The sequence below is a fragment of the Physeter macrocephalus genome, chromosome 4, assembly GCF_002837175.3.
Source record: "Physeter macrocephalus isolate SW-GA chromosome 4, ASM283717v5, whole genome shotgun sequence".
In the NCBI taxonomy this organism is placed as follows: Eukaryota; Metazoa; Chordata; class Mammalia; order Artiodactyla; family Physeteridae; genus Physeter; species Physeter macrocephalus.
In genome coordinates, this window is record NC_041217.1 from 138,440,777 (window position 1) to 138,468,657 (window position 27,881).

The window sequence follows — 27,881 nt, forward strand, 5'->3', positions numbered from 1 at the left end:
TGGCTTGTGGGCTACAGTTTGCCAAAGCCTGGCCGAAATCATTGTCTGGCACATTACAAATGCTCAGTAAAGATTTGGTGAATGAATTAATTAGTGAATAAATGAATGAATGAGCACAAGACACCTGGTACAGGGACTGGTACTCAATAAATGCTTATTCCTTCCTATTTTGTACTTAATAAATACAACAAGGTAGGCCATGATGTACTGTATTAGAGGTACAAACAAGGTGCCATGCAAGTACTGGAAGGGGGCAGAGTCCTTCTCTTGGGATGAGGGAGGACTTCAAGGGTGTCTAAAGCTGGGCTCCCCTAGAAGCAGGCCCCGAGTCAAGGATTCGAGGGCAAGCAGTTTCTTTGGGAGGTGATCTCAGGAAACACTGGTAGGAGAGTAGGGAAATGAGAGAAAGAAGGGCCAGAAATGAATACAGTGTGTGATAATGAACGGGCAGATTACAGCTATGGGCCACTGGGTCTCAATCTCACATTCCTCCAAATTATCTTATCCCCCCACCCACCCCTGTTTATGAGGTTCAGGTATTTATCCAGTTTCCATTCCCCATTGGTTGAAGGCTGCTCCCAGGGGGGTCAGCTACCCAGTGCTTCCAGCCAGGTGGAGAGTGTCAGGAGCTTGCAGTAGGATGACATTAGTGGGTACCAGGTAGGTGAGCAGAGAGGGGGCGTGGAGGGGAATGAGGTGATACTTGAGCTGGCCTTGCAAGATAAACACACACCATCTTGTTTAAGATACTGTTTTCAGGTCTTTGATGCCCACAGCTAAGCCTAATCCTAACAGGGACAGTCGCTAATAGCTGTTCCAGTAGACAGACAGACAGAGAGCATCTTCTTCCTTCCTTCCTTTCTTTCTTTCTTTCTTTGGCTGCGTTGGGTCTTCATTGATGCACGTGGGCTTTCTCTAGTTGCAGCGAGTGAGGGCTACTCTTTGTTGCCGTGCGCGGGCTTCTCATTGCGGTGGCTTCTCTTGTTGAGGAGCACAGGCTCTAGGCGCGGGCTTCAGTAGTTGTGGTGCTCGGGCTCAGTAGTTGTGGCTCGCAGGCTTAGTTGCTCAGCGGCATGTGGGATCTTCCCGGACCAGAGCTCGAACTCATGTCCCCTGCTTTGGCAGGCGGATTCTTAACCTGCGCCACCAGGGAAGTCCCCAGAGAGCATCTTCTGTCCCTTGCACCCAGCTGGAAAACTTTCTGGGAAGGACTCTGATTGGCCCAACCTGGATTACATGTCTGCATTTGCAGTCAGGGGGTGGGGTATTATGATTGGCAGCCCTCTGCCACCACTCAGAGTGGGGAAGGAGTGCTTAGTAGCCCAGGAAGGAGAGGTTCTATTCCCAGCAGGGAGGGGCACTGGGCAGATGGAACCAGTAGCTCTCCACCACAGTTGGGGTTCTTAGGTTTGTTTCTTTTACTTTGTGGATGACAAATAAAACTCACAGAGGAGCTGCAATTTAATGAAAAAATTTACATGCCAAAATAGAACAAGCCCCAGCATAGAGCTATAGACTGGTTTGGGAACATAAATGTGAAAAGTGCATTCAGATTTTTTAAGTGTGCAGTTTATAGAGCAACATATGTGATAGAAGAGAAACTAATCTAAACCCCAAATAGTTAAAAAGCCATTCGTTAGTACTCTTTAGCCTGTCTGCCATTCAAGGCAGTGTGTTGGGTGGGGGGGGCACTTCCCTGGTGGTCCAGTGGTTAAGTATCCACTTTCCAACGCAGGGGACGTGGGTTCGATCCCTGGTCAGGGAACTAAGATCCCTCATGCCGCGGGGCAACTAAGACTGCATGCCGCAACTACTGAGCATGCAAGCCACAACTAGAGAGCCCACGCGCTGCAACTAGAGAGAAGCCCGCACACCACAGCGAAGAGCCTGCACAACTAAGACCCAACGCAGCCAAAAATAAATAAATAAAATAAATATTTTTAAAAAATCAAGGCAGTGTGGAAGGAACAGAGAGGTTATTGAACCTCTCTGAGCCTCAGTTTCCTCATCTGTAAAATGGAGACAACGCTGATACGTAGCTCCTGGGCTTGTGAAGGTTAAATGAGGTGAGGCGTATGAAACATGGGCCACAGGGACTGGTCCATGGCAAGTTCTCAGTAAATAGTTTTGATGATGATAATGATGACGATTTTTTTTTTTTTTTAACCTCCCTGCGGGAATATTCACTGCTCAAATTGTTCTTCTGTGGCCATCTAGAGGCCAGCTGGAGCTTTTCCACAGCTCCACAGGAGTTTTTGCTCACCACGCTCTCCAAGAACACCCCCCTCTGCTCCTCCTCCTCATCTCCAAGCTAGAGAGGTCATAGTCCAAACAGACCCGTGGGTAGGAAAGGTACTTCAGGTAAGTGGAACAGGGTGAGAAGAGGCGGGAAGCAGGACGTGGGGGCCGGTACTACCGATGTGCAGCCTGGAGAGGCTGCCTGTGGGAGGAGCCAGGGCACGAGCGAGCAGGTGGTGTCCCTCACCCCCTCAGCAAACCTTGCCAGTAACTTCAGCCCCGCGGTGCCAGAGCCAGAGCCGGGGAGGGTTTCTTGCTGGAAGCATGCCCATGATGCTGGGGATCTGTTTCCATCTGCTCATTTTACTGCTGAGTTGTAAAGTGCTAAATGTCATTATCCTCCCCTTCCTTAAACAAGAAAAAATGTTAACAGCCTGAGAAAAGGAGATATTTCACTTCATTTGGCATCCAGCCACCACCATCTACACAGGGTGCTCCCTCGGGACCTGATTAGAGACGGGAGAAGACCTGTTCTGTTCTGCTTTCAGCTGCTGGCACCCGCTCTGTGCAGGCTCCAGGGTGGGCACTGGCAGCTAGAGGCCAGGCCAGAGCTCAGCCAGGCTGCGGGCAGAGTAGCCAGCCACCTTCGAACAATTCAAACACTGTAATAGGTGCCACAACATAAAGTGAGAATGGGAGCCAGAGCAAAGTGACTTGATCAAGGTCACCTTGCTTATTCAGGTCTGTGTTCTATGTGGCAAGGGTGAACCTGAATCAAGACATAGAAATTACATAAAAGAAGGTTTCAGCTCAATAAAAGGACAAACTCAGAAAACTTAGACTGTTAAGAAATGGATTGATTCCATCAATAGGTAGTGAGCTGCCTGTGTGCCAGAGGCATGCAAGTGGTTTAGATACTCCTTTCAGAACACTCACTGTTGAGAGGAGTTCTGATTTAGATGGAGAGGCTGGAAGAGGTGATGATTAAGGTTCTTTTCAATACTGAGATTCTAAAAACCTATAACTGAAAAATCTTACCTGTTTTCATGATCTTTAACATGCCTAGCTCATGCTGGCTAAACAGGTTTCTAGCACCTGATGTTGGCTGCTAGACACAGAGGAAGGAATGGGCAGGCAGCACAAGGTGCGATTCACTTCATTACTCCGATTATGGGGTCATTAAGGCTTTTACTCTGCAGTGCTCCCCTAAGGAGCTCCTGCTGCTTCAGCTGTGTGACAGAGAGTTTTCCTCCCAGCTGCCCAGTAGGCAGGGGTGTTCCACAGGACTCAAAGCTGTAATTGAATAAAGATCAAACCAGCCAGAGCCACGATCCTGGGGGACTGCCAGGCCTGGCCTCAGCAGTGGCTTGCTGAAGAGGTGTGGCCGAGGACACGTCCTGAGCTCCAGGGACAGCCATCCTCTCCTCCCCACTGGGCTGGGGAAAGGCCACTAACTCAGAATGAGTGTGAACAGTGGGGAGGATGGAGTAGCCAGCTCTGACAGCTTAAACCTCCGAGAGCTTCCCATTGGTCTTCCAAAGTCCCCACTGTGGCCCATGAGGTCCTGCATGACCTGCTCTGCATGCTCTAGACTGTGAGCTCCCTGAAGGCCCGGGCAGGGTCTATTCTGTTCTGCACCGTAGCCCCAGAGCTTGGCACTATGCTTGCCACTTGGCCGGTGCTCGATAAATGCTGAGTGAATGACTGGTAGGCCTGTGGTCTTCCTGGACTTAACAGAAGCGAGCTTGGCAAAGGAGGCAGCCCCAAGGGTAGAGAACACTGGCCCAAGGGGCTGGAGGTGGGGTTCAAGTTTCTATCTGTCATTGATTCATTGCTTGACCTTGGGCAAGTCCCTGCTCTCTTGCCTCAGTTTCCCTACCTGGGCCTCAGTTTCCTAGCGGCAGGTTTGGGGATTTGGTCTAAAGCTGGAGAGGAGGTGGAAAGAAAGCCCACGCTCTCCGGTTGAGCTCTAGCCTGCAAAGTTCCCTAGGTGGCAGACCTGGCCCCAACCTCAGCCCTTGTGGACCCGGTGATGGAGTCACCTGTTTGGGACTGACGTAGCCACGTCCCTGCTGTGAGTTTACTCAGTTCAACAACCAAAACTGAGCCTGTCTTATGTGCCAAGCTCAGTGCTGGGCCATGGGGCTGAATCAGACGTGGTCCTTGCTGTAAAGAGCCAGAGTTGAATGGGGACAACAGACATGGTGACATCATTATGGTGCAAGGACAAGGGAATATAAGCAGTGCAGAGGGACACAATACCTTGAGAGTGTGCACAAAACGGAGTGATCAATGAGAGCTGGAGGATTTGGCAAGACTTCCTGGAGGAGGCACCTTTGAGCCTAGCACTCGGGATAGAAATTACAGGAAAAAAGGCAGTGGAGGAACAGGATGTACAAAGGCACAGAGGTAAGGCAGTTTTCGAGCAGGGAGACTAGTACACTGTGGGGAGGGAGCAGGGTAGTGACAGGATGCGTTGGGGACCACAGGCCCAACTCTAGACCACCCATGACACATCTCCCAGGAAGGGCTGTGTCCCAGGAGACAGCACACGCGGGGCAGGTCTGGTTCAAAGCCTGGTTCTTCCCATGCTTATATGTGACCTTGTTCAGTGTCTCAATGTCCTCATCTGTAATGAGGATCATGCCGCCTACCATGCAAGGCTGGTGAGAAAACTGCATGAGTTTACATGTATGAAGTGTATTGCACACTAGAGGCAGTCCCAGAAACAGGGTTTCCTTTCTCTTGTTGGCTTCTGTCAGTACCCCTGACAGAAGCCCTAGTGGGTGTTCGTTAGTCGTTTATATGATTCTGTGAATGAGATTATCAGAAAGAAGCTACATTGAAAAGGTTTGGCAGGAGGAGGAGGCAGTGGAGGGAGAAATGCATGACCTTGAGGACAGGAAGAGAGAGGAAGGAAACAAACTGGAAAGCCTGGGGAAGGGACAAACCTCACCAACTTCCCAACTTTGCCAGTAAACCACCTTGAATTCAGTTTGTCTGTCTGGGGAAGCAGGAGAAGAAAGAGATGGGTTCCTGTCGTAGGGAAGGTCACAGGTCACAGCCATGGGTGGAGAAAGGATGGGGGAGAAGTGGACAGGGCTGTGTATGCTGCCTGCCGACCAGTCACCTCCTGGACTCTCCTGCAATGGAGATGAGAGGAAGGAAGGAGGGAAAGAAAGTCACCACCTGAAGTGGTGAGCCATGATGAGCCCTGAGGTGGAATTCAGGGGCCTTAGGGTGGCCTCACTGTCTGGATTTCACAGGTGCCTGGAACGACAGCATTATCCCAATGGATATCAGAGTGCCCCAGGTGACAGGTGACATATAAACCCTTAACACGTAAACACTTAATGCTTTAGTGTTATCAGTTTATTAGTATTTTTCCAAACCTGAAAAATGCTGAGAGTAAGTTGGAGGGACAGGCGTGGGGAGGCTAGGAAGTGTGACTTTGAGCAAGCTACTTCCCTTCCAGGGCTCTCAGTCTTCCCAGGTGCACAATAAGAGATCTGGGTGCGTGATCTCTAGGGATTGCACTTTTCGGTCTGTTCTCCATCTGTCACTGGGGACATGAGAAGCGATGCAGGGGTGCTGGCCTATCCTTGGTACAGTCTGAGCATCAGGAAAATGAACAAAGCAGTGAGTATAACTCTTTTTTTTTAAAAAAGGGGAAAAGTGCAAAATAAATCACAAACCATTAAGGGGGTCTTGCCATTGCAGTTACGCACAACCAGCATTCTTGCAGTCAGGAAAGAACTTGATCTGGAATTTTAGGTTAAATTAGCTCTTGTAAGTAAGTAGGACCACAAGAATCCAGCTTGGCCGTTCTAAGATTTGCTGGCAATCAGAGCCTAAGCCTTTGACAATAAAATTCCACGTCTAAGATTCTATGACTAGGATTTCAAGAGTGTAAAATTCCAAGATTTTCTTCACTCTTTTGTAGAAGGTTTGAGATTGGGGGCAGTTGGCACTTCCTTGGGTGGGGCCCCTACTTTCCCCCCAGAACAGAGAAGTCAAGCAAAGGTACTACTGATGGTCTTTATTTCAGGGAGTTTGAGGGCCTTTCAGACCAAGCTGGCCCAGGATGAGGCCTGCTGCAAGGCTGCTAGAGAGGCAGGAAAGAGCCCTGAGCAGCCAGGTGTAGACTACCGCCCTTCCCTTACTTGCTCCTTGGCAGCTGTGCCCTCTTCTCTAGCCACGGCTTCTCTGGAGGCAGGACCTGAGACCTACTCCAGTCAACCTAAGTAAAGGGGGCCTTATTATAAGGATAGAGCGTGGCTCACGGAATCCAAAGACAGGCTCTTGGGTAGTAGAAAGCCACCAAAATGGAGGCAATTATCTTCTGTAGCTCTTGGGAGGCTCCATATTATGTTTTCTGCATATTTGTACAATTTGGTCCTTCAATTGACAGTTTCCTAATGGCCCCTCGCGTCTGCCCCAGCTGAATCAGGCCCTTTTGCCTCCGTGGGCACGTCAAACCGTCCTAGGGTCCCAACGTTTCCATTCCAATTCCTGAAAAAGAATCTGACGGGCTCCCCTTACCCGCCAGTTTACGGCAGTGAAAGCCGGTGTGCAGCGCCCCGACCAGGTCCAATCACTTGTGGGCGGGGCCTCAACGCGGCGGGGCCTCAGGGACCTCCGAAGGAGAACGCGCGGCGGCCCCGCCATGGGCCAGCATCCTTGCCCTCGCGCTCCATCGTCTCGAAGAGCAGCCGCACCAGCGCCGGCCGTCCCTGCGCCACTAAGGCCCGGGCCAGCCCCAGCACCTCGCCCGTGTGGCCGCGCCACACGCGCTGCAGCTCCTGGCGGAGGCGCGCCGCTGGGTACTTGTCCTGGGCGCAGCGCAGCCACGCGTCCACCTCGCTGCCCAGCTCGCCGTCGCTGAGCTGCGCCTGGCTCCACTGCGCCAGCAGCGCCTCGAGCAGGCAGCCGAAGCCCTCGGTGTGGCTGGAGCCCGCGTCGTCCAGCTCCATGGCGCGCTTGAAGCAGGCCGCCGCGTTGGCCTCCTCGCCTTTGATGCGCAGGCACTTGCCGCGCAAGAGCTGCAGCTCGGGCAGCGTGGCGCCCAGCTCCGACTCACCGGCCTTGGACAGGAAGACCAGCGCCTGGTTCAGCGCCGCCTCGTCCACCGCCATCAGCTCCTGCACAGCGTCCACGCCCATGTAGTAGTAGACCTGGGGTGGGGTCTTTGGGGTGAGCCTTTCTCCCCTGCCGTCGCTGCTCACGCCCCCCCCACCCCCGTTCATTCCATTCCCACACTTGCTGTCTTAAAAATTCCACACATTCATTCCCACCCTCCCTCCCTCGACAATTATTCATCGCAAATTTTGGTGCCCCTCTCCTGGAAAAGGAGACAGTACTCTGATTCCAGTTCCAGCCCCAGTGCTCTCGGCCATATAACCTTGAGCGGGGCAATCTCTGGGCCTCAGTGTTCTCATACGTAAGATATTGTAACCTCTGGTAGTCATTCCGTGTGCACGGAAGGCACAGAAGGATACAGAATAATGGCCCACACTTTCTGAGTGCTTAGAAAGAACTGGGCCCTGTTCTGAACGCTGTAGGTGCATCATCTCCTATAATCCTCACCAATGCAGTAGGAGGCAGGTACTGTTATCAGGCCTGGGGATGCCCCGCGTTCCTCCCTGTGTCCTCAGTGCCCAGGCCTGGCCTGGCAGAGAATTAATAGGTTTTTAGTCAGCTATTGGCTACCCTAGCCAAGAGGCTACCTTACCTGGCCGATGTCCAGGTAGGTCTTGAGGCCTGGACACACCTTGACCACCTCCTCGAGGTCGGCCTTGGCGCAGGCCAGGTGGTTCCTGTCCGGCATGCCCCCGAGCCCCATCTTGCTTCGCTCCAGGTCATGCAGGTAGGCTCTGACGTGGATCTGCCCACAGAGAGTCAGCTCAGGGAAGATGCTCCAAGCAAGGACCCTTGCCCTCTTTTCTATCCTAAATAAAGTTTTTTTCTTAACAGCAACTCAGGGAGATTCTGTGGTGCAGTGGAAAGCCCCTGTGACTGGAACTCGGGAGTCCGAGGTCCTAGTCCTGTGCCAACTTGGGCTAGCCACTCCTCTTTCTGGGCCTTAGTACACTGACCCCTCTCTGTACAATGAAGGGCATTGGATGAAGTTAAGAGTCATTCATTCATTCACTCATTCATTCAACAAATATGTATTGAGTGCCCACCATACGCCAGGCCCTGTGCTAGGTACTGGGGTACAGTGGTGATAAGACAGAGGAGGTCCCTGCCCTGGCAGAACGTTCTAGTAGGGGAGATGATCATAAACAAGTACATGGTACCACTTCAAGTGGTGACAAGTGCTATGAAAAAATAAACAGGTACCACTTCAAGTGGTGACAAGTGCTATGAAAAAATAAACAGGGTGATGGGATAGAGGTGACTAGGGGAGGGGGTTGAGATGGGATGGCAGCACCGATTTTGTGAGAGACTGTGTAAGCAAGCAGTGTGGGAAGAATGGCAGGTGGCCCCAGCTTACAAGCATCAAATTACAAATGATTCCAGACCCTTGCTTTCATCACCACTTCCTCCCTTTTTCCCCACATCTATTTGGAGCATTTAGAAAATCTAGAGGTTCAGGAGGGTAGGGAAGGGGTGGAGAAGGAGGAAGTAAGGAAAAAGGGGGTCACTGTCGTTGAAGGTATTAATGCTTTATAGCCATTGGTGGGCTCTGGTTCTAAGACAGCTTCATGAGGTGGGGGTGGGGTGGGAGTGGGAAGCTCTGGCTTTGGAGCCAATTGAACTTGGCTGAATTCCAGCCCCTGCCCCTCTTTATTAACTTGACCTCTGTGAGCCTCATTTTCCACATCTGAAAAATCAGTACACTAAGATCTTCCTTGGAGAATTACCATGACAATGGAGAGAATATGTTCTAGCCAGGACCTAGCACATGGTAGGTGCTCAGTTCATTCATTCATTCTTTCAACAAATATTCATCAAGAGCCTGCTACGTTCCAGGAACTGAGGATATATAGTAGAGAGCAAAATGACAAATTCCCTGCCCTCGTGGAGCGTGTATTTCAACTGGGGGGAGAGACACTAAACATGATAAATCAGCAAACAGTGTGTTAGGAAGTGATAAGTGCTAAAAAGGAAAAACAAACAAAGACAGGAGGACATAAAGTGTTGGTGAGAAGCTGACATTTTCAAGAAGATGGCTGCTAGCAGCTCTGCCTTTTCTTCGAGCCCTCCAGGAAGTGAGGGAGGAAGCCAACTGGATATTTGGGAGAAGAGCATTCTAGGCAGAGGCCCTGAGGCAAGATCGTGCCTCAGGAGCTGCAAGGACCCCAGTGTGGCTGGGAGGGAGGGAGCTGAGCCGGGGTGGGTCAAGGTCATGGGCCAGGTAGGGCCTTAGGGTCACAGCAGGGACTGAGGCTTTTACATAGATGAGTTCCTGTCCCTTCTGTTCCTTCCTCCTCACTATGCCCTGCCTCCATCCTGGTGCCAGTCTGGTCATCTGAGTAGTAAGTGTGATCCTTGGAGCTACAGGGAGACAGCGAGCATAGGCTACAGGCCAACCTGTGATGGCGTGAGGAGAGTGAGGTTTGGATTCCTACTAACAGAATGCAGGACCCCGAGAAAGTCACTGCCTCTCTGTTGCCTCATTAGTAAAATGACACACGTTTGGCCTCTCACAGGATCTTGCGAGAATTCAATCAGGCCATGAATATGAAAGTGCTGGGTGAAATGCAGAGTGTTATAGAAAGGTGTTATTATTTACTATCAGTCATGAGTAATATCACTACTATTGATAATGACCACATCAACTGCCATGAAGGAACTGACTGTCTAGTACCTGCTGGCAAAATGATTATGTCATACAGACCAAGACCAAGGGAGCAGATTCGCCATCATGTCCCATGAAAGGTAGTGGAGAAGGGCTATCCAGCCTGGAGCAAAGTGAACTCAGAGCTCCAGCTCTTTGCCCCCAAGCAGATGGGTTCTGTAGGGGCTCCAGAAGGCAGATCTGGGACCAGTAGGGGGAAGCCAGAGGCAGGCAGCTCTCAGTTAAATGAGTAATCTGCGGAGCTCAGTGACCATAGTGGACTGCCTCAAGCGACAGTGAGCCAGTTAAAAATACACCTAATAATACTGCTCAACCACTTATGAACTCTTACTATGTGGTCAGTACTGAGTCTTACACAAGAGTCTAATTTAATTCTCATAACAACTCTGTGAGGCAGGTACAATCACCTCCAGTCTATAGAAGAAGAAACTGGGGCTCGGACTTTGGGCAAGAGTGTTCTGTCTACAGTCCCGTAGCGTGTAAGCGGTGCTGTGGGCTTTGAACCAAGGCCAGCGGTGTTGAGAGCCAGAGCTCTGATCTACGACATCAGACTTCCTCCAATATACCCTCTGCCTTTCACAAGCACCTCTCATGCTCCAGGCACCTGCTTTAGATGTTACTTCACTTAGTCTTCTGACAACCTTTTAAGATAGATGTTATTATCCATATCTTCCAGATTTGGGAATGGAGGTTTGGAGGGGTAAGTGGCTTGCCCCAAGTCTCACAGTGATGAGTGGAGAGGCCAGAATTACACCCAGGTCAGTATGACTGCCTAAGGTTCTAATCAAAGAGGAGGCTGGCAGGTTGTTGGCCAGGTCATTGCAGAAGGGATGAGAAGTGGGTGGGAAGCTCCTTCATTCTCTCACTCAACAATCTTAGAGAACACAAACTGTGAGCCTTGATGACACCTAAGCTCCCTTCCACCATGAAGGCTCCCTGACCTCCGGGCTCTGGCCACAAGGTCTTGGCCCTTGTTCTCTGATTCTGGATGGCAGGATGGGGTGGAGCTGCGGGTAGACTCACCTTGGCTCTTGTGCAGTATGCCTGCCAGTTGAGCTCCGGATCTCGTAGGATGTCCAGCGCCATGTTGCAGGTACCAATGGCCATATCCTGCTTTCCGAGGAAGTGGAAGATTTTGGCCAGGTGATTCAGGATGGGGGGTTGGTCCTTGGCAATCTCAATGGCCTGGGTAAGGGAGGAGGTAAGAACAAACCATTTGTCTGGCTGTTTGCCAGAACTGGAAACCCTTCTCTCAGTAGAGCCATATTACCCCAAAGATCTTATTCCTCATATCCACCACATCGTGGGACCCAACACTTTGGGCACAGCTCACTGGCACTCAACTCCTGAGAGCCTGACTCACTGCCATGCTCTCTGCCATGTTCACGGGACATGTCCAGGGAATCCCTCCAGATCCCAGGCAAACCCCTCTTCCTCAGACACGTTGCCGTGTGCTCCCCCATTTTCCTGGGGCAGGTAGGGGGAGGGGCCAGAATCAGCCTCTACCTCCCCCAGACTCACACGGTGTTTCTAGCTGGGCACAGCACTTCCCCCACCACCACCCCAATATTATTACTGGCAGCTGCCTGCCTTGTGTTTGTTGCTGCCCCTGAGACGGTGAACTCCTACAGGGCAGGGGCCTCATCTGTCCACCTCTGTGCCCAGCACAGAATAGGTTCCCAAGGAGGGGCAAAGGCAGTGCGTTAAATTGGACACAACTCTCGGAACACACGTGAACCAGTGTTTATGCTCTGCTCTCACTAAGATCTCTCACCAAGAAATTGCTCATTATTGACCAGCAAATGCTAGGAACGTACCCTGGGCAGAGCGTCGTGCTGACCGCAAGGGGAACGAAAATCACAGGGTCCCTGGCCTCCAGGAAAGTCTTCAAAAACTGAGCTAAGTGTGGCAACTGCCACAGAAACGAGGTGCCAAGAATAAGGCTTGAACAGCACTTTACAGTTTACAGTGAACAGTTTCATCCATTACCTCCTTTCAGTCTCTCAATATCCTAGATGGTGGACAGATCACATAATTAACAAATAAGGAGGTTCAGAGATGGAAGTGACTTGTTTTAGGGTCACAAGGCCTATGGGCAGAGCTGGCATCCAGACCCCAGCTAACCTCATCTTCTTTCCACTTTGCCCGGCGGGTGTGAAGGGACAAAGCCTGAGGGTATATCTGGGAAATCGTGACTAGCTTAGAAGACAGGCCTGGAGGAGTGGAGAAGGTCTGACTCATAGGCCAAGAGGACAAAGGAGCACTTTGGCTTTGTTTGGGATGGAGAGAAAGGTCTGGAGTAAGGGCACTTCCTGAGTAAGGCAGGGAGGTGCGGATGACACCCAGAGAAGCAGCGGGTTCCGGGAGAGGAGGCTAAGGTGTCAGGCTCAATCCAGGTTTGGAGAGCTTCTGTGGCCGGGGGCACATACCTTGCCAAAGCAGTCCAGGGGGTCGGTCCCTGAAAACCCGCAGTCATGGATGCCCATGGGGGTGATGGAGAAGGTGTCCTTCCTCTCCAGCAGCATCCCGAGGTAGCACCAGGCCAGAGCTGGGGGTGAGGCCAGGAGAGGGGTCAAAGGCAGCATCGGGGAGGCGAGAGGGAGGGGAGCCACGAGGAGGCAGGGGGCCAGCGTCACCCCAGGTGTCAGCCCCCAGGAAGACAAAGGGAGGGGAAGTGGCATGAAATCACTGTGGGCCAGCCAGGGACCGAGGGAAACAAGGGTGGGGATAGGGACGTGTGAGTGGAGAGATGAACAGTCTCAGTGCTTGTTCTGTGTTTACTGTGTCACGCAGGACACCCCGCTCTCTGACTCCAGCTCTCCCCAGCTCTGGACCTCTGGTCCCTGTGGAAAAATGACTCGACTCCCCTCCAGAACAGCCTTCCCTTCTCCCACCACAAAATGGGGATAAGAAGCTGCAATGGCAAGAACTCTTGTCTCTTACACTTTCCGTCACAGACAGGCCTGGACATGTGCACCTGGAGTGATCTGCAGGCGCCCGTTCACCTGTGCGAGGTGTGCGAGCTCCCGGAGGTGAACAAGGGAGTGGATGAGACAGAGGGTGAGGGACAGCGAAACAGTGCTAGAGGTGGGGACAGTGACAAGACTGGCAGGGCTGGTGGCGGGTGCAGGGAGGACGGGGCAGAGGCTCCTCTCCCACCCGTCCCCACGGGTCCTGCCTTGGTGGTGGGGTTCCGAGGACTTGAGGACTTGCCGGAGCAGGGCCAGCGTGCGGTTGAAGGCCGGCAACCTCTTCTGCTCCTTGCTGCCCAGCTCCAGTAAGATGCCATCTAACCTGTGGCAGAGAAGGGGACGCGGCTGGTCAGCACCCTCCCAGCCGTCCCCAGGGTGCTGCGAGTCCTCCCCAGGCCAGTGGGCAGGGAGGGGAACTCGGGGAGCCCTTGCCACGAGATGGGCTCAGCCATTTTTCCCCTGGCTTCCAGGCCCCACCTCTCCCCGTCCCTCCCCACCATCCCATCCCCAACCCGTAGCCTGACCTGATGAAGAGCGTTGCCATGGTGAAGTACCAGCCCCTTTTTTCCTCCTTCGGGATCTAGGGAAGCAGAGAATGGCTTGTGCTGCTGCTTTTGAAGCATGTGGGACATTGTTCCTAGACTCCCTTGCTTTCCCTGAACCCTGAGAAGCAGCAAATACACTCTTGGTCATAGTCCTGGCTCTGCCACTGGCTGGCTGGGTGACCTTGGGCGAGTCACTTCACTTCTGTGACCACAGAGGATTTGACAAGATGACCTGTGTGAATGCCCCGAGCAAGGTGTCCATCACAGAGCAGGCGTGGTGTCCATTCCCTTCCCTCCCGTCTTGCCTTCCAGGCTAAGCTCCCCTCCCCTTGGCTCCCCGACCTGTGCCCTGGATCCACCCCTACCGCAGGGCCCACACTCCACCAGTCACCTTCTCTCTCCCCTGCTTCTCCCCTTTGGCACCATCCCTCAGCTTCCACCTTCCTGAGAAAAGCCCCTTTGGGCATGTGAGTGAGTTCAGCTGAAGCCCAGGACCCCACCCTGAACCGTTTTCCCATTGTTTTTCTTGCCAACTTTGCTGTGCATTTAGACTGACTTGGGCACCAGATAAAATATTTATGCCGTTATTTATGGGAGTAGCTGCTCCTGCCTTGGGAAGGAATTTTAATGAAAACCAATAAAACCCCCAGTGCATATCGGCGGCTCTGCCTCAGGCTCCAGACCCTCCCTCCACATTCATTTCCTGTGGTGGACCAGGCTCCATTCTGCACTCACCACTCGCCACCCGCAGAGGCCTTCTCAGCTCAGGGCCCCTATTATCCCTCCACCCCACCCTCAGCAGCCAGGATGAAGCATTCAGTCCAGCCAGCATTTCTATGGTGTGAGGCATCTATGGTGTGAGGACCAACTATGATGTGTTGGGTGCTATGGAGCTGTGGCACTGAATGGGACCTGCACCCTGGCCCAAACGGGCTCACAACTCGGTTGGGGAGACCATAAATAATGGGGTTTGAAGGAGCACCTGCCATGTGCCAGGATCCTGACACTTATCATCTCAATCTCACAACAACCTATGAGGTAGGTGTCATCCCCATGTTACAGAGGCACATATTGAAGTTCAGAGAGGCAAAATGACTTGCCCAAGGTCACACAGCATGCAAGTGTCAGAGCTGGGATTTGAACCCCATTTGTTAGTCTCCAAAGCCCTTGCTCCCCTCATTACACTGGCTTACCCATAACGATAATATGAAGCAGGGTTTGATCAAGGCTGAGAGGGGGATGCAGACAAATGCAGCAGGATGAAGAGGCCACTTCCAGCCAGAAGACTCTGAGAAGGTCTCATAGAGGATGGGCTGTAAGGTGGGCCTTGAACAGCAGTGGTATTTGCGAGGGTGAGGTGGGGGACAAGGGCATTCCAGACCGGGGGCTCAGCACGGACACGAGTGGGCAGCTGGGGAGCATGGGGCACGGTATGACTGGGGTGTGGCGGGAGCTAATGTTGCCAAGTTAGGCTGCGACTGCTCTGGGGTGGCCTTGGATGGTTCGGAGGAAGAGAGGAAGGGGGACCTGTGAGTAGATGTCAGTGAGCAGTGTGATTGCCCGTAGGGGAGTGTCTTGAACCCTGATCCAAGCCAGGTCTGGCAGGAAAGCCAGACCAAAGACAAAATTAGAGTAGAAGCAACACCAGGGGCTATGGGAGGAGGTTTCCTACATGATCCGGGGGCCCCCAGACTCCTAGAGGAGGATGTGCTCGAGCAGGGTTCTCAGGGACAAGTAGGAGCCAACCAGGTGGATACAGTGAGAGAGGGCATCAGATGGAGGGCACATCATGTGCAAAATCTCAGAGATGAGTGAGCAGGTGTGTCAGGGGCTGCATGCAGCCCGGAGCGGCTAGAACCCCAGTTGTAAGGGGCGAGGGGATGAGCCAGCAGGGGAACATCAGGAGGGGCCCCTGAGTGTCAGGTTCAGGACCTGGAAGTCATCTGCAAGGCAATGGGGAGGCATAGAAGGGGTTAGAGGTGGGGAGTGCCAGGATCCGGTGTGTTTTTGCATCCATATCACCTTGAAGAGTTATCCTGTTACTTAGGTTGGAATACGTGTATGGGGGCTTGGCTGGGAACAGGGCTGTCTGGAGGGGAGAGCGGCGGGACCCAAGGATTAAAGGGCATCCTTGAGAGCGCAATGGAGAACACTGGCCAAAGCAAAAAGCTGGATGGGCTGCCAGATGACCTTACCTGCTGCACCTGCACGGGACCTGGGACATGGGAAGGGGACTCAGATTCATGGGGCACCTACTGTGGGCCAAGCTGGCCAAGGACCTTGACATAATGTCAGCACCTGTCTGTGTGAAGGACTAAAGGCATGTGTGCCTCAGTCTCCCTGGTTGCCTGTGGCTGTGATCTTGTGACCTCTGGCTCCATGCCTGCTTTGAGGTTGGCCAGATTGAGTCATGGTGGGGAGACACAGAACTTGCTCCCCCTTTCAGGCTCCTGACAAGGAGATGTGACCACAAGGGACAGCAGGTATCCTAGACTAGGGGAGGGCTGCAGTGCAGAGAGCAGAGGTTCGGGTGGCCAACAGGTCTGGCCACAAGAGGGGGGTGACCCTGGGTGGATGTGTTACCCCTCAGGGGCTGTGTCCTTATCTGCAAAGGGGCATTGTGAGGCGGTGACCAGCCTGGAGACCGTGCCCATAAACCTCCATAAACGTTTGCCCCCTTTCTCCTGGTTTGGGTTAGAAACGTGTAGGGTTAGGTGTGTCTAGGAGGCTGCTTTGCCCTATTTCAGTTCTAGGTGGGGCATCGAGGTCTCAGGCTCTGGAGTCCGGGGCTATCCTGCCTCACCCCACTCTCCACCTCTCCACCCCCTCACTGTGCTCCTAGGGCCTCACATGCCCCGTGGGGTCCACAGGTCCCCAGTGTTGAAGAGCAGTGTGTTGTCCTCAGGGCTCTCCCTGGTTCATAGCCACTTTCTGTTTGGTATTCAAGATGCAAGAAATTAAGTTATGTGTCCAAATCACACAGTTAGTACATGACAGAGTTGGGCCATAAACTCATGCCTTCCTAGTCCTAGCCCGAAGCCTGTCCACAGCACTCAGTTATCTTGATCCATCAATCCCCTTATTATGTCTCTGAGAACACTGAGACCACAGAGGTGAAGCAGCTTGCTCAGGGTCACACACTAGTTAGTATCAGGACTTAAAACCCAGTGGTTTCACCACCATACTGATAGTCTTGAGTAAGTCAAGCCTGGTTATGGTTTGCACTAAGTAAGCAATACTACCACCTGGTGGCAGAGTGCCTGAATTGCAGGGGCAACTCCTAAAGGTTAACTCTCCTCCTTCCCTTCTACTTGAAGACTAAAACTGATTTTCAGAGAAGTAGCTAGCTGAGTGACGTCTCTATGACAAATCCCAAATGTAGCCCCTCCTCAGATCCCACTTAAGAGTAACATTTGCAGGAGGGCTTATGGGGTTGCGAATCAGGAATGGAGTTAATGGTATAAACAAACCTAGTCTGAAGCCTCACTGTGCTTGGGTTCCAATCCTCCATCCCTGTGATGGAGCTAGTAGAGAGAGACCATTCATTTTGCTGTGCAATTCTGGTCCTAAAATGGGCTGTCTCTTTAAAAATCCTTCTAGTTGTAACTGAAGCAGCAGCCGAAGCTGTTACCAGGGGCAACCTGGCAAGCCACATATGTTAAATTAAATTAAACAGGCCTCTGACTGCCCCCTCCTCTCCTCTCTCCTGGAGAATGAAGTTGCTGTGAAACCTCTTATGGCTGCAAGGAATTCACTTCCAGAGTTGATGGCTCCCAGAGGCGATATATTTGGAGGCAGCCTGGGAGGGGCTGACAGGACCTCTGCCAGGAGAGGAATATTGACTGAGGGCCTCCCCGTGTGGGCTTTGGCAGGACACCACACCTCTTCTCTTGTTCATCCTCATCAGGACCCCGTGAGCTGGGGGTTCTGGGGTCTATGAGGGGGCACTGGCCAGAGCATGAGCCCGCGAGGCTTCAAGCTGGCAAGGCCCAGGCACCAGCACTGCCCTTAAGTAGCTGGTTAGATCCTGGTACTAGCTGAGGGTGAGAGTGAGGCACAGACTTCAGGCAAGGGGTTCTCAGGACATCTCCCAGCTCCTCCGAGGCCCTCACCGGTATTTCCCTCATTACAGAGATGGGGAAACCGAGGCTCAAAGAGGCAGAGACGTGCCTACTTCACCTGATATTTCAGGCCAGGTCTCTGACTTCAAGTGCATGTTACTCCCACAACACCTCACTGCAAGTGTTTGTACAGTGCTTACCATTTACAAAGTGAGCTCATACTGATGCCACATGATCCTCAGAAAGCCCTTTGTGGAATGTAGAGTGGGTTATCATCACCCCCCTAGTACAGATGGGAATACTGAGGTGAGAAGGCATCCTCAAAGACACACAGCCAGTGTGAAAGCCTGGACTGAAACCTGGAAATAGCTATACTAGTAATAGTGCATTTTACTGAGCACTTACTATGTGCACATAGTAAGGCACATAATTTACATGTGTTAACTCCGGGGTTACCTAGGAGGTAGGGACTACGATTATCCCAGTTTTACAGAAGAGGCACCTGTGGCCCAGAGTGGCATAGCTAGAAGGTAGCAGAGCTGGGAACCCAGCAGCTTAGCCCCAGAGTTCCTGCACCTGACTACCCCAGACGAGTGGTCCTCGAAGTAGGGTCCCCCGACCAGCAGCACCTGGGAATCTGATAGAACCACTGCACTCGAGTCTAGCACTGCAGAGAGCCAGGAGAAAATGGCAGGCCAGTGCATCTCTCTTTTTTTTTTTTTTTTTTTTTTTTTTTTGCGGTACGCGGGCCTCTCACTGCTCACTGTTGTGGCCTCTCCCGTTGCGGAGCACAGGCTCCGGACGCACAGGCAAAGTGGCCATGGCTCACGGGCCTACCCACTCCGCGGCATGTGGGATCTTCCCGGACCGGGGCATGAACCTGTGTCCCCTGCATCGGCAGGCAGATTCTCAACCACTGCGCCACCAGGGAAGCCCCTGCATCTCTTTTTAAATGAGCAAAAGGATCAGCAGTTGTGATACTCTGGAAGCCTGAAGATCCAAGCTGCTACAGCTGGGTGGGTAATTGACAAAGGTGGGTGATCTGGCAGTACCTGCAGAGAATATCAGGATTAGGATTAGACATTACAGAGCAGGTCTGTGTTAACTTGGCAGATATAAGGATGGGTCTCAGCTGGCTACTCCATTTACTTCAAAAGGTGGTCCCCACAGAAGGAAATGTTGCAGGTCTTAGCTATTTTAGAGGATTTCAATAGAAGATCTCAATATGCTAATGGTTTATGAATCTATATGTGTCTGCATAGGCTATACAGAGACTTTATTGGTTCTTAAGGAAAACGTTTGCCTTGCAGTTTGAACTCTGCCCCTGTGGACGTTGTATTCTGTGTTTCAGAGTCAGTTCCTGAGAGCTGACTGATTCTCTTTCAGGGGAGGGGGGATGAGAAGGAGGAAAGAGAATGAACATTTCTCAACCATCAGCTGTCCACTGGGCACTTTCATGCGTCATGGCACTGAATCCACCCACACAGCAGCCCGAGAAGGTGTAATGCATCCTCCTCCTTTTACAGGTGAGGAAACAGAAGCTAAGAGAAAAGCTGCCCGGCCAGCCCCACAGCCCAGGGGGAAGTGCCAGGATTCAAGTTCAGATCTGCCTCCCTCCAGTGCTCCTGTTCTTTCCACCTCATCAGGCTGACTCTGTCTGTGAAGGCTGATGCTGCAGAAATAAAAGTCACCAGGTGGCAGGCCTCAGGACTATGCTCTTCCTGCTCAACTGGAATGTCCTCTGTGATGACACAGAGCAGCCTCGGGCTCTGCACGCGGAGCTCCAGCCCCAGCCCACCTGGCTGGCCTGGCACCCCTGGGGGTCTGCCCCAGAAAGACTGGGCAGGGGTTTCTCCTCATCCAGCTCCTGCCTCAGTGGCGGTGGGGAGTAAACAGAGGGTTGAGATTGGAGTCCCACCACTGCCTCTACCTCCCCCAGGGTTCCTTGAAAGTCCGCTGGCCCAGCCTGGGCCTCAGCTTCCGCATCTATAAGCACGGATGATCGACTGGGTTTGCCTGTGTCACAGGCACATGGGTGGGAGTGATCAGTGCGACTGGGCAGGGGGGACTGGGGGGATAGGTGCTGTGCCATGGAGCTGAGTCACCTATTCAGCCCTGGCTGGGTTCCCTGCATGGTCTTTGTGGATTTTAAGAGTGGAGCAGATCGACTGCAGCTCCCCATTGTCACCCCCTTTCTGGTCCTAGATCTGTAACGCAGACGCAGACCCTGTGAGCCAGCTTTGCTTTGCACTGGTTCCATAGACTCGCAGGACTGAATAGAGCCACTTCTCTATTCCATGGTCCCTAGAGAAAACGACCCTGTCCAGTCCTGGGTACAAATCCAGCTCTGGCACCGGGTAGGTCTGAAGAAGTCCTGCATTTTCTCAGCCCCTCCCATGGGTCCGGGCTGTGTGCACCCTTAACACACTCTATCTTTCCTCCTGGGAAGAAGGCAGTTGGGTCAGATGATGCTACAGGCAACTTTGGCTCTGGGGTCCTGTATCAATAAGGAGGGGAGACCCAGTTCCCAAAATTGCCAGGTGTGGAGGGAAAGAAGCCAGCAGCAAATTCAGAAGGTGCTGTTATGCAAATGTGAGCAGCACCGAGGCCATCAGAAGGCTGGGGCTAGAGTATCAAGACAGCTGTCCCTCAGCCTGGGCTTTATGTTGGAGAGAACTGAGTTCAGTTCCAGCCAGCCACTCATGGCTGTGTGCCCTTGAGCAAGTTGCTACAGTTCTCTGAGCCTCAGTTTGCTCATCTGTAGAATGGAGTTAATAACAGTTCTGATTCCCCAGCATTTCTAGGAGGAGCAAGTGAGATAATCTGTGAAAAGCACACAAGTGCACAGTCCCTAGCTCATCGTCCAGCATCATCCAAATCAAACCACTCAGATTTGTGGAGCTGTGTGTGTGTTTGCAAGCACCATGGGAGAAGAAACCCTGCCCATGATCTCAAAAGTTGGAGATCAACTCTAAAGTCCTCAAAACACCGTGCCTGACATTCCCCAAGCTGTGGTTTCCTACCTCCCTCTGTGTGTTTATGTGTTTTCTTCTGCCAGGAGGTTCATTCCTTCCCCCACTTCTCTATTATCAAAGTCCTTCCTGTCCCTGAAATCACCCTGGCCACCACCTGAGTCCAGTGACACAGGAGGAAATGTCCACCGTCCACAGAGGGCTTGCCCACTGTCCCACAGCCAGTCGGGGCAGGGCTGAGGCAGGAACCCAAATCCTGACCCCTGGCTCCGAGTGGGGTCTTCCCTGATGTCATTGTTCTTTTCCCAAAGTTGGTTCTGGGCTGGGCTGAGGGCGAGCTCAGGAAGGGGCAGGAGGAAGTGGGAGGAAGCAGAAAGAGGGCGGGAGCTCACTTAGAAGGAGTCCTGGCAGCCCCATCAGGGGATGAGGATGAGAAGGACGCATCCATCAAAGCTCGCTGGGGCTGGACCTTCCCTCCGTGACCCCAGTTCCTCCTCCCACACCCCTGCCAGGCTGGTACCACTGTCCGCATTTCACAGAGGGAGACATGGACCCTCAGAGAGGTTACACAGCCAGCCCAGGTCACCCAGGGCGTCCCTGCAGCCTGCAGATTCCCACACCAACGCTCTGACCTCGGTCCCAGCAGTGCATCTGCCTGCACCGCGTGCCTGAGTTGTCAGGGTTTGGTGCTGGGGGACTGAGGGGAGCGGGAGAAAGGGAGGCTGGGGGAGAGAGGGGGGCATGTGGGAGGCGGAGAGCTGTTGGGAGGGCAGCTCCTTGAGGAATTCCCCAGGTCCTGGGGCTGGCCTTCCCGCTGATGGCACAGGTGTGTGTGTGTCTCTGTGTGTGTGTGTGTGTGTGTGTGTGTGTGTGTGTGTGTGTGTGTAGCTGGATCAATGGCACCCACTGTGGTGGTGTTTCCTATTACCACCCTGAGCCTGCTCTGGGCCAGGAGCAGGGGTGAAGGATCTGCATGTGTGTGTACCTGTGCGTGTGTGTGCAGGTACGTGTGTGTGTGAAGCCACACAATATTCCGGGTAAAGGGGAAGAAACTCAAATGATTGAGTTAGCTTGGGACAGAGATATTACTTGTTTAGAGAAATATAAGTTCGAGTTACTTTATTTTAGAAAAATAATGGGGATTTTAAGACTACAAAACCAAATTAAATTTAGCAACAGGCACAAACCCCTCTTGGGTGTCCAACTCCGTTCCAGACACAGGGTGGTAGGTAGAGATAGAGGGTCGCCCAAGACAGAGGGCTCACCCTCTAGGGGGCAAGACAGAAACCACTGTTACAGAGCAAAGCTGAGGGCTGTGGCGGCCAGAGGGTGGGCAAGGTGAGGGGCTGGGCCCCAACACGATCTACACTCTGCCTGGAGCCCTTCACGGTCTCTTGCTTAATCCTCACAGCAACCCTGTGAGGTGATGTTAGAATCCCACCTTGCAGATGAGGAAACTGAGGCTCAGAGATGTGAAATGACTTGTCCGTAGCCACCTGGTGATGGAGGCAGAACTTTAACCGAGTGCGTCTAACTGCAAAGTGTTTGCTCCTAATACCCAGTCAGCCTGGAGACTCCATCAAGAATCCCTCTGTGAGTGTGTGTGGAGAGGTGATGGGGATGGGGAGAAATAACGGATAAAGCAATCTGCCTCATCATATTTTTGTAACTTGGGGACGAGGAAAGGGAGGGAACGAAGGGCTGAGAGGGAAGGCACAGACACTCATCCACTCGCACACAGACATGCTGCTTATTTTGGGATTATGGGCTGAATTACTAACTTTTGTAATGTTTTCTCTTGTAACTTTAGTTAGCAGATGAGCAGCCGTCATTGGTTCTTTGGCTGCTCTTTATTCTTTGAGCTCCGGGGGCTCCTCCTTGCCTGGGACAGTCCCAGCCCCCTCAGGATGGAAAATCTCCTGGAGCTGCAGCACCAAGTGGGTCAGACTCCTGGCCGCCCACCCCCAGCTGTGCTCCTGTGGGTGGCGACCCTCTCAACTGGAGGTCCCTCAGCGGCTGCTCCACTCTCCCCACGCCTCCTTCCCTGACCCCATGCTGACTTCACCTCTGCCCTCATCCTTCCTATCCCCCCCCCACTCCCTATACACGGCAACCCTCTCTCTACTTCTCCACACTTCCACCCTAGGATTCCAGGAGGTGGCCGGTGTGGGGGGCTCCCCTCCCCATCCTGCCGGCCATCAGCTTCACACTTATTGCACCCCAATTCTCCCACCTCTACAGAAAGAGCAAAGGCTTTGGAGTCAGAGTGGCATAAACTCAACTGCCACTTACTAGCTCTGTGGTCTTGGGCAGGTTACTTAGCCTTGCTCTGCCTCAGTTCCCACATCTGTAAAATGGGATCAGGGGATTCTTGTGAGGACCAAGATGAAGTCCGCAAGGCACCCGGAGAAGAGTGTTCATGAATATTACTGTGTGAAGGTGGGCATTGTGTGAAGGAAGGTTTTCAAGGGGGAGGTGACATTTGAGCTGGGTTTTGATGGATGGAGTTTGCTTTCTAGGCAGAGGGAAAAGTTCCTGCACAGGCAGCTGTGAAACAGCACAGCATGTCTGGAGAAGTATGAGAAGTTTAGAGTCCCTGGGAAGTAAGGTTCAAGGGACGTAAGAGGAAATGCGGCTGAGAGGAGGGCAGGAACCAGACCTCAGAGACCACATCAGCAGTTCCTCAGGGCCACCACGTGCTCTTCCCCATGAAGCTTCTGGCTGCCCTCTTTCCAGGTCTCATCCCCTGCTCCAGTTCAGTTGTCACTAAAGCCCCCACCGCAGGACCTTTGCACACACCACGCCCCTGTCAGGATTGCCCTCCTCTCATTCCTGCCAGTACACTACTGCCTCTTCCAGAAGCCTCCCTCAGTCACTTGTGCTGAAGGGAAGTGTGTCCTCTCTGAAGTTCAGTTACTGTCACTCTATCCCCAGGACCTGGACTTGCTAGGTCCCTGCTGACTCCAACACGGGTCCTGATGTCCTCGAAGTGCACTTCCCTTGTCAGCCTCTGGGGGGGTCCTGTTTTTGGTTCAGAAACCATGATCTCTGGTGTACAGCACTCAGAGATGATTGTCACCTGGCACAGGCCATGTAATGAACGCCTGTGACCTCAGCCAGTCATAGGCACACCTCTGACACGCCCCTTTGGCCCCCACTCCCAGAGAGGGGGCTCAGGGAAGGCTAGTTACTGAAGGAACTAATGTTTGTTCTTCCCTTTGTCCATGAGCTTCTAAAAGGCAGGAGTTCTTAACGATAGGGCCTGGCACACAGTAGGTGCTCAATAAATGTTAAGATGCTGAGCATGTGTGTCTCAGACATGCCCCAGAATTCTCCAGTTTATGGGCACTTTTACCCCATGATTTGATTGGATAATCATAGTAAACTGAGACAGAAATCACTATTGTTTAATGTTTATAAAGCAGACACTGAGGCCAGAGATGAAAAGAGACTTGTACAAAGTCACACAGAAAAATAATAAGTGACCTGGGTGCTTGAACCCAAGCCTCCTGCTCTAACTATACAAAATCATCATTGTCATCCTGACTGCGACTATTTCTTGAGCATCTACTCTGTGCCAGGTACTTTATAAGCATGATCTCTCCTAATCCTCAGATGATGAAATGGGGGAACTCCAAATCCCCACTTTCTCCTGGGATTGCGGGGGGGAGGCTCTGACCACAGACACTCTGTGCAGACCTGGGGAGCAGCCGCTGGGCCAGGCCCAAGGACACAGCACAGGCTGCCTCCCACCTGAGACAGTCAGCTCCCTCCCTGGAACACAGGGCAGTGCCCTGCTTGACACTCTCTCCTCTGGGCGGTCACTGAAGGGGACGGTGCGGCCCCCACTGTGACCGGGCGGACCAGCAGCAGGGAGGGAGGAGTCGGCGCCCATTCCTTCCCTACGTCCAAAACTTCGCCTCCCTGCTCACCTCCTCCAGAAAGCCTTCTCCTGAGAGCAGGAAGGGACCTCAGAGACCATCCAGTCCCCCCTCCCTCACTTTCACAGATGGGGAAACCACCACCCAGACAGGAGAAGGCCCCACCGTGGGTGGCTGCAGCTGAGATGAGAACCCACAGGACTCCTGGCTCCCAGTCCAGGGCTTTTCAGGCCCTGCTCTGAGACTGTGACCATACTCAACATACACCAAGCTGGCCACGCCTTCCACTCAGGGCGGCTGGCATTCAGGACCTTGTGCTCAGGCTCTAAAACAGGAGACCTGGGTTCCTTTTGGCCCCAGGGGATAGCCACAGCTGCACACAGTTTAGGGGGGAGGAGGCTCTCCCAGGTCAGGAGAGGCAGAGGTCGTCTGTGATCCTCCTGTTTCTGTGCAGGCTCTGTTCCTCATTTTACGGATGAGGAATCCTAGGATACAAGCATCATTATTATCCCCATTTCATAGAAAGGGAAGCTCAGTCATGCTACGGACTAGTTGGAGGTGAGAGCATGGGGAATTGGGATTTGGACCTGGACTGTCTGACCCAGAGTCTACCGTCTTAACCTCCACCCTGCCCTGCTCCCCTTAAGTCAAGTCCGTGCCTCCCACCCAGCACTCCCTGAGGTCTTGACTCCACATTTCCTCTTATGGGGGAGCCACAAGCTTTGGTGGAAAAGGCTCCAAGGGGTGTGCAGAGGCTTTGTGAATGGAGCCATCCTACCCATGTGTGAAGGCTTGTTGTCATTTAACTGTCACAAATAGTCATCATTATCAGCTCAACCCTGCCTATGCTGTGCCTTCAAGGAGAAGTCATGGTACCTCTCTGAACTGTGATTTCCTCTTCTGTAACAAGAGGATAATGCCTCTACATCATTTGTCTGTCATCCAATGCAGGCAGCCTTTGGGATGGCCCCCAGTGATCCCCACTGCCTGGTATTCGTGCTCTTGTGTAACCCCCTCTCTCTGCCTGTAGGCTAGACCTACTGACTTACTTCTAATGAAGAGAATATAGCAAAAGTGATGGGATGTCCTTGTGGCAAGGACCTGAGGGAGGCCTCTGGCCAACAGCCAGTGAGCAACTGATTCTCCCAATAGCCATAAGTGTGAGCTTGGAAGCAGACCCCCACCCCACCGCCCCCAGCTGAGCAAGCCTTCAGATGAGACCACAGCCCAGAGGCACCCAGCTAAACCATGCCTGGGTTCTTGAGCACACAAACTCTGAGACAATCAGTGCTTATTGTTTCAAGCTACTAAGTCTCAGAGGATATGTGTCATACAACAATGGGTAACTAATAGACCTAGCATTTGTCTATTTAGCTCCGGGCCCTATGCTACACATACATTCACTCAAGATGCATTTACTGAGTGCCACTGTGTCCAGGCACTGGCCAGGTGTTGGCTTTACAGTGGGAAACCAGACAGATGTTGTCCCCACTCTTGAAGATCTCAAGATTGAGGTGGGGAGACAGACTTGTAAATGGACAGTGTGGGCAGTGCTGTGGGAGCCCAGGGGAGATGCCTGACCCAGCCTGGCAAAGTCAGCGGAGTGGATGCCTGAGAGCGAGGGCAACCTTCCAGGCAAGGGTAGAGCAAAGGGCATCTCCGAAAGAGGCCAAAAGAGTGGCAAGGTGGGCTGTAAGGAGACCTGGCCCACGGGGAACAAGGGGAAGTAGACGGTGGCAAAAGCCTGGCTGGAAGGGGGAACACGGCAGAGGGAAGGCAGAGAGCAAGGTCACGGAGGGTCTCCAGTGCCCACCGGAGAGCCTGGGACTTATGTGCCAGGCAGTGGGGAGTCACTGGGGGTTGTAAGCAGCTGACGGATATGGCCAGCAAGATTGAGCAACATGACACTGGCAGCAAGGGTGGAGGAGGAGGCAGAAGGGTCAGGCCGGAAGGCAGGAACCCAGGCAGGGAATGATGGAGGCTGGGCTGGCAGGGGGAGGCAGGAGAGGAGTGGATAGACGCTGGAGATATGAGGAGGCGGAGCGGACAGGATCTGGGGTCTGAGTAGATGGCTGTGGTGTGTGAGGGGGAGAGAGGAGGCAAGAATGCTGCCTGTTTCTGGCGGGATGTGGAGCTGTGCCTTATACTTAGGTGGGTGTGGACAGGTGCAGGGACAGGTACTTGCTGGGAGGAGCAAGATGAGAGGCATGAGTTGGTGTGTTGAGTTTGCAGTACTGCCAGCAAAGAAACTTACGCAAGCTAACCCGCTGGGAAGTGGGTCCACGCCCTAGTCATCCCGCAGAGAAAAGCTACAAGCCTGGTCTAGGACCCAAGGTGGGAGGGGCACGCTGGAACGGTATTCGGGAAGCCAAAGGGCCAGGGTTCGGTGAGAATTTGGAGGCCGGGGGCATCCCTGCAGACATTGGGGGCCGCGACCCCAGCCCTCCCAGCCTGGGGAGGGGTCACCCACCTGCTGCGCGTGGCCCAGCGCCTTGTCGTAGAGCTCGATGCCGGCCTCCAGCACCCGCGCCCGCTCCTCTGGTCTGGCGCAGCCCATGTCGAAGCCGTGCGCGTAGCCCTGCTCGGCCAGGCAGCGCGCGGCGCGGAGCGAGGGGTCCCCGGCGGCCCCGCGGTCCCCCGCCAGGCCCATGAGGCCGGCCAGCCTCCCGGCGCACGCCTCCTCCTCTTCCTTCTGCCCCAGCCGCCCATACACGTGGGCCAGATTGGCCCAGGCGTTGAGGTTGCCCGGGTCCTCGCGGGCCACCTCGAGGAAGCTCTCGCGGGCCTCGTCCAGCTCCTCCAGGTAGAAGGCGAAGGCGCCCAGGAGGTGGCGCACGGCGGGGCGCTGCGTGGCAGCCGCCAGCACCAGCTCCTGCCGCAGGCCGTCCCGCTGCAGCTTCAGGTCCCGGGCGTGCAGCGAGGCCGGCGAGCGCGGCTCGAAGTTCAGCTGCATCTCCAGGTGGAAGTGGCCGGGGAGGTAGTCCAGGTCGTGGATGAGGGCGTCCAGGTCCTCGGCCGCGGCCTCGGGCTCCGCCATGGCTGCCCCGCGGCTCCCCGAGCCTTGCTCCGGAGGCCGCCGTGGACGGGGGCGCCCCTCAAGCGAGCCCGGCGCGGGAGGCAAGGGTCAGCGCGCAGAGGCCCAGGGCGCAGCCACCTCCCATCCCGGGGCGCCGCCCGCCAGTGGGTGGGTCAGAGCGTCGGCTTGGGAGCGCCCTGTGGGTGTTTACGCTTTCGCTGCTCAGCGGCTTTTAGACGCCCGCATTGCACAACCAGGTGTGCCTGTTAGGTGCAGTGCCAAACGCGGGGCGTGTAACCCCCGGTGCATGGCAAAAGGAGTGCTTTTACTCTCTTTGCTCAGGAGATGAGGAAACTGAAGCTCAGACGAGGAAAAGGACTTGCCCAGGTCAC

The 27,881-nt window shown here is 53.6% G+C and overlaps 1 protein-coding gene across 3 annotated transcripts; it reads right to left on the bottom strand.

Annotated features, from left to right (window-relative positions):
* Positions 1 to 27,639, bottom strand: TTC22 (tetratricopeptide repeat domain 22). Of its 3 annotated transcripts, none has more exons than XM_055084600.1 (7): positions 26,944 to 27,639; positions 13,539 to 13,594; positions 13,221 to 13,336; positions 12,472 to 12,590; positions 11,066 to 11,227; positions 7,970 to 8,122; positions 1 to 379 (listed from the first exon to the last, which is right to left on the bottom strand). In XM_055084600.1, exons 1-7 carry the CDS (start codon positions 27,508 to 27,510, stop codon positions 296 to 298), a joined length of 1,257 nt encoding a protein of 418 aa, XP_054940575.1. In that variant the 5' UTR covers positions 27,511 to 27,639; the 3' UTR covers positions 1 to 295. The 3 variants fall into 3 exon arrangements, with proteins under 3 accessions (XP_054940575.1, XP_023975692.1, XP_054940574.1); XM_024119924.3 differs by lacking the exon at positions 1 to 379 and adding an exon at positions 4,261 to 7,412; XM_055084599.1 differs by lacking the exons at positions 1 to 379; positions 12,472 to 12,590; positions 13,221 to 13,336; positions 13,539 to 13,594 and adding an exon at positions 4,261 to 7,412.
* Positions 27,640 to 27,881: the final 242 nt, after the last annotated feature.

Bases quoted from the DNA above. Each gene is read 5' to 3' on its own strand.
- TTC22 (XM_024119924.3), bottom strand. From the start codon at position 27,510: ATGGCGGAGCCCGAGGCCGCGGCCGAGGACCTGGACGCCCTCATCCAC. The intron at 12,591-13,220 runs GCAGGACCCGTG...CCTCACCCCCAG, and splicing joins CTCGGAACCCCACCACCAAG to CTCTGGCCTGGTGCTACCTC. The intron at 11,228-12,471 runs GTATGTGCCCCC...TCCCTTACCCAG, and splicing joins CCCTGGACTGCTTTGGCAAG to GCCATTGAGATTGCCAAGGA.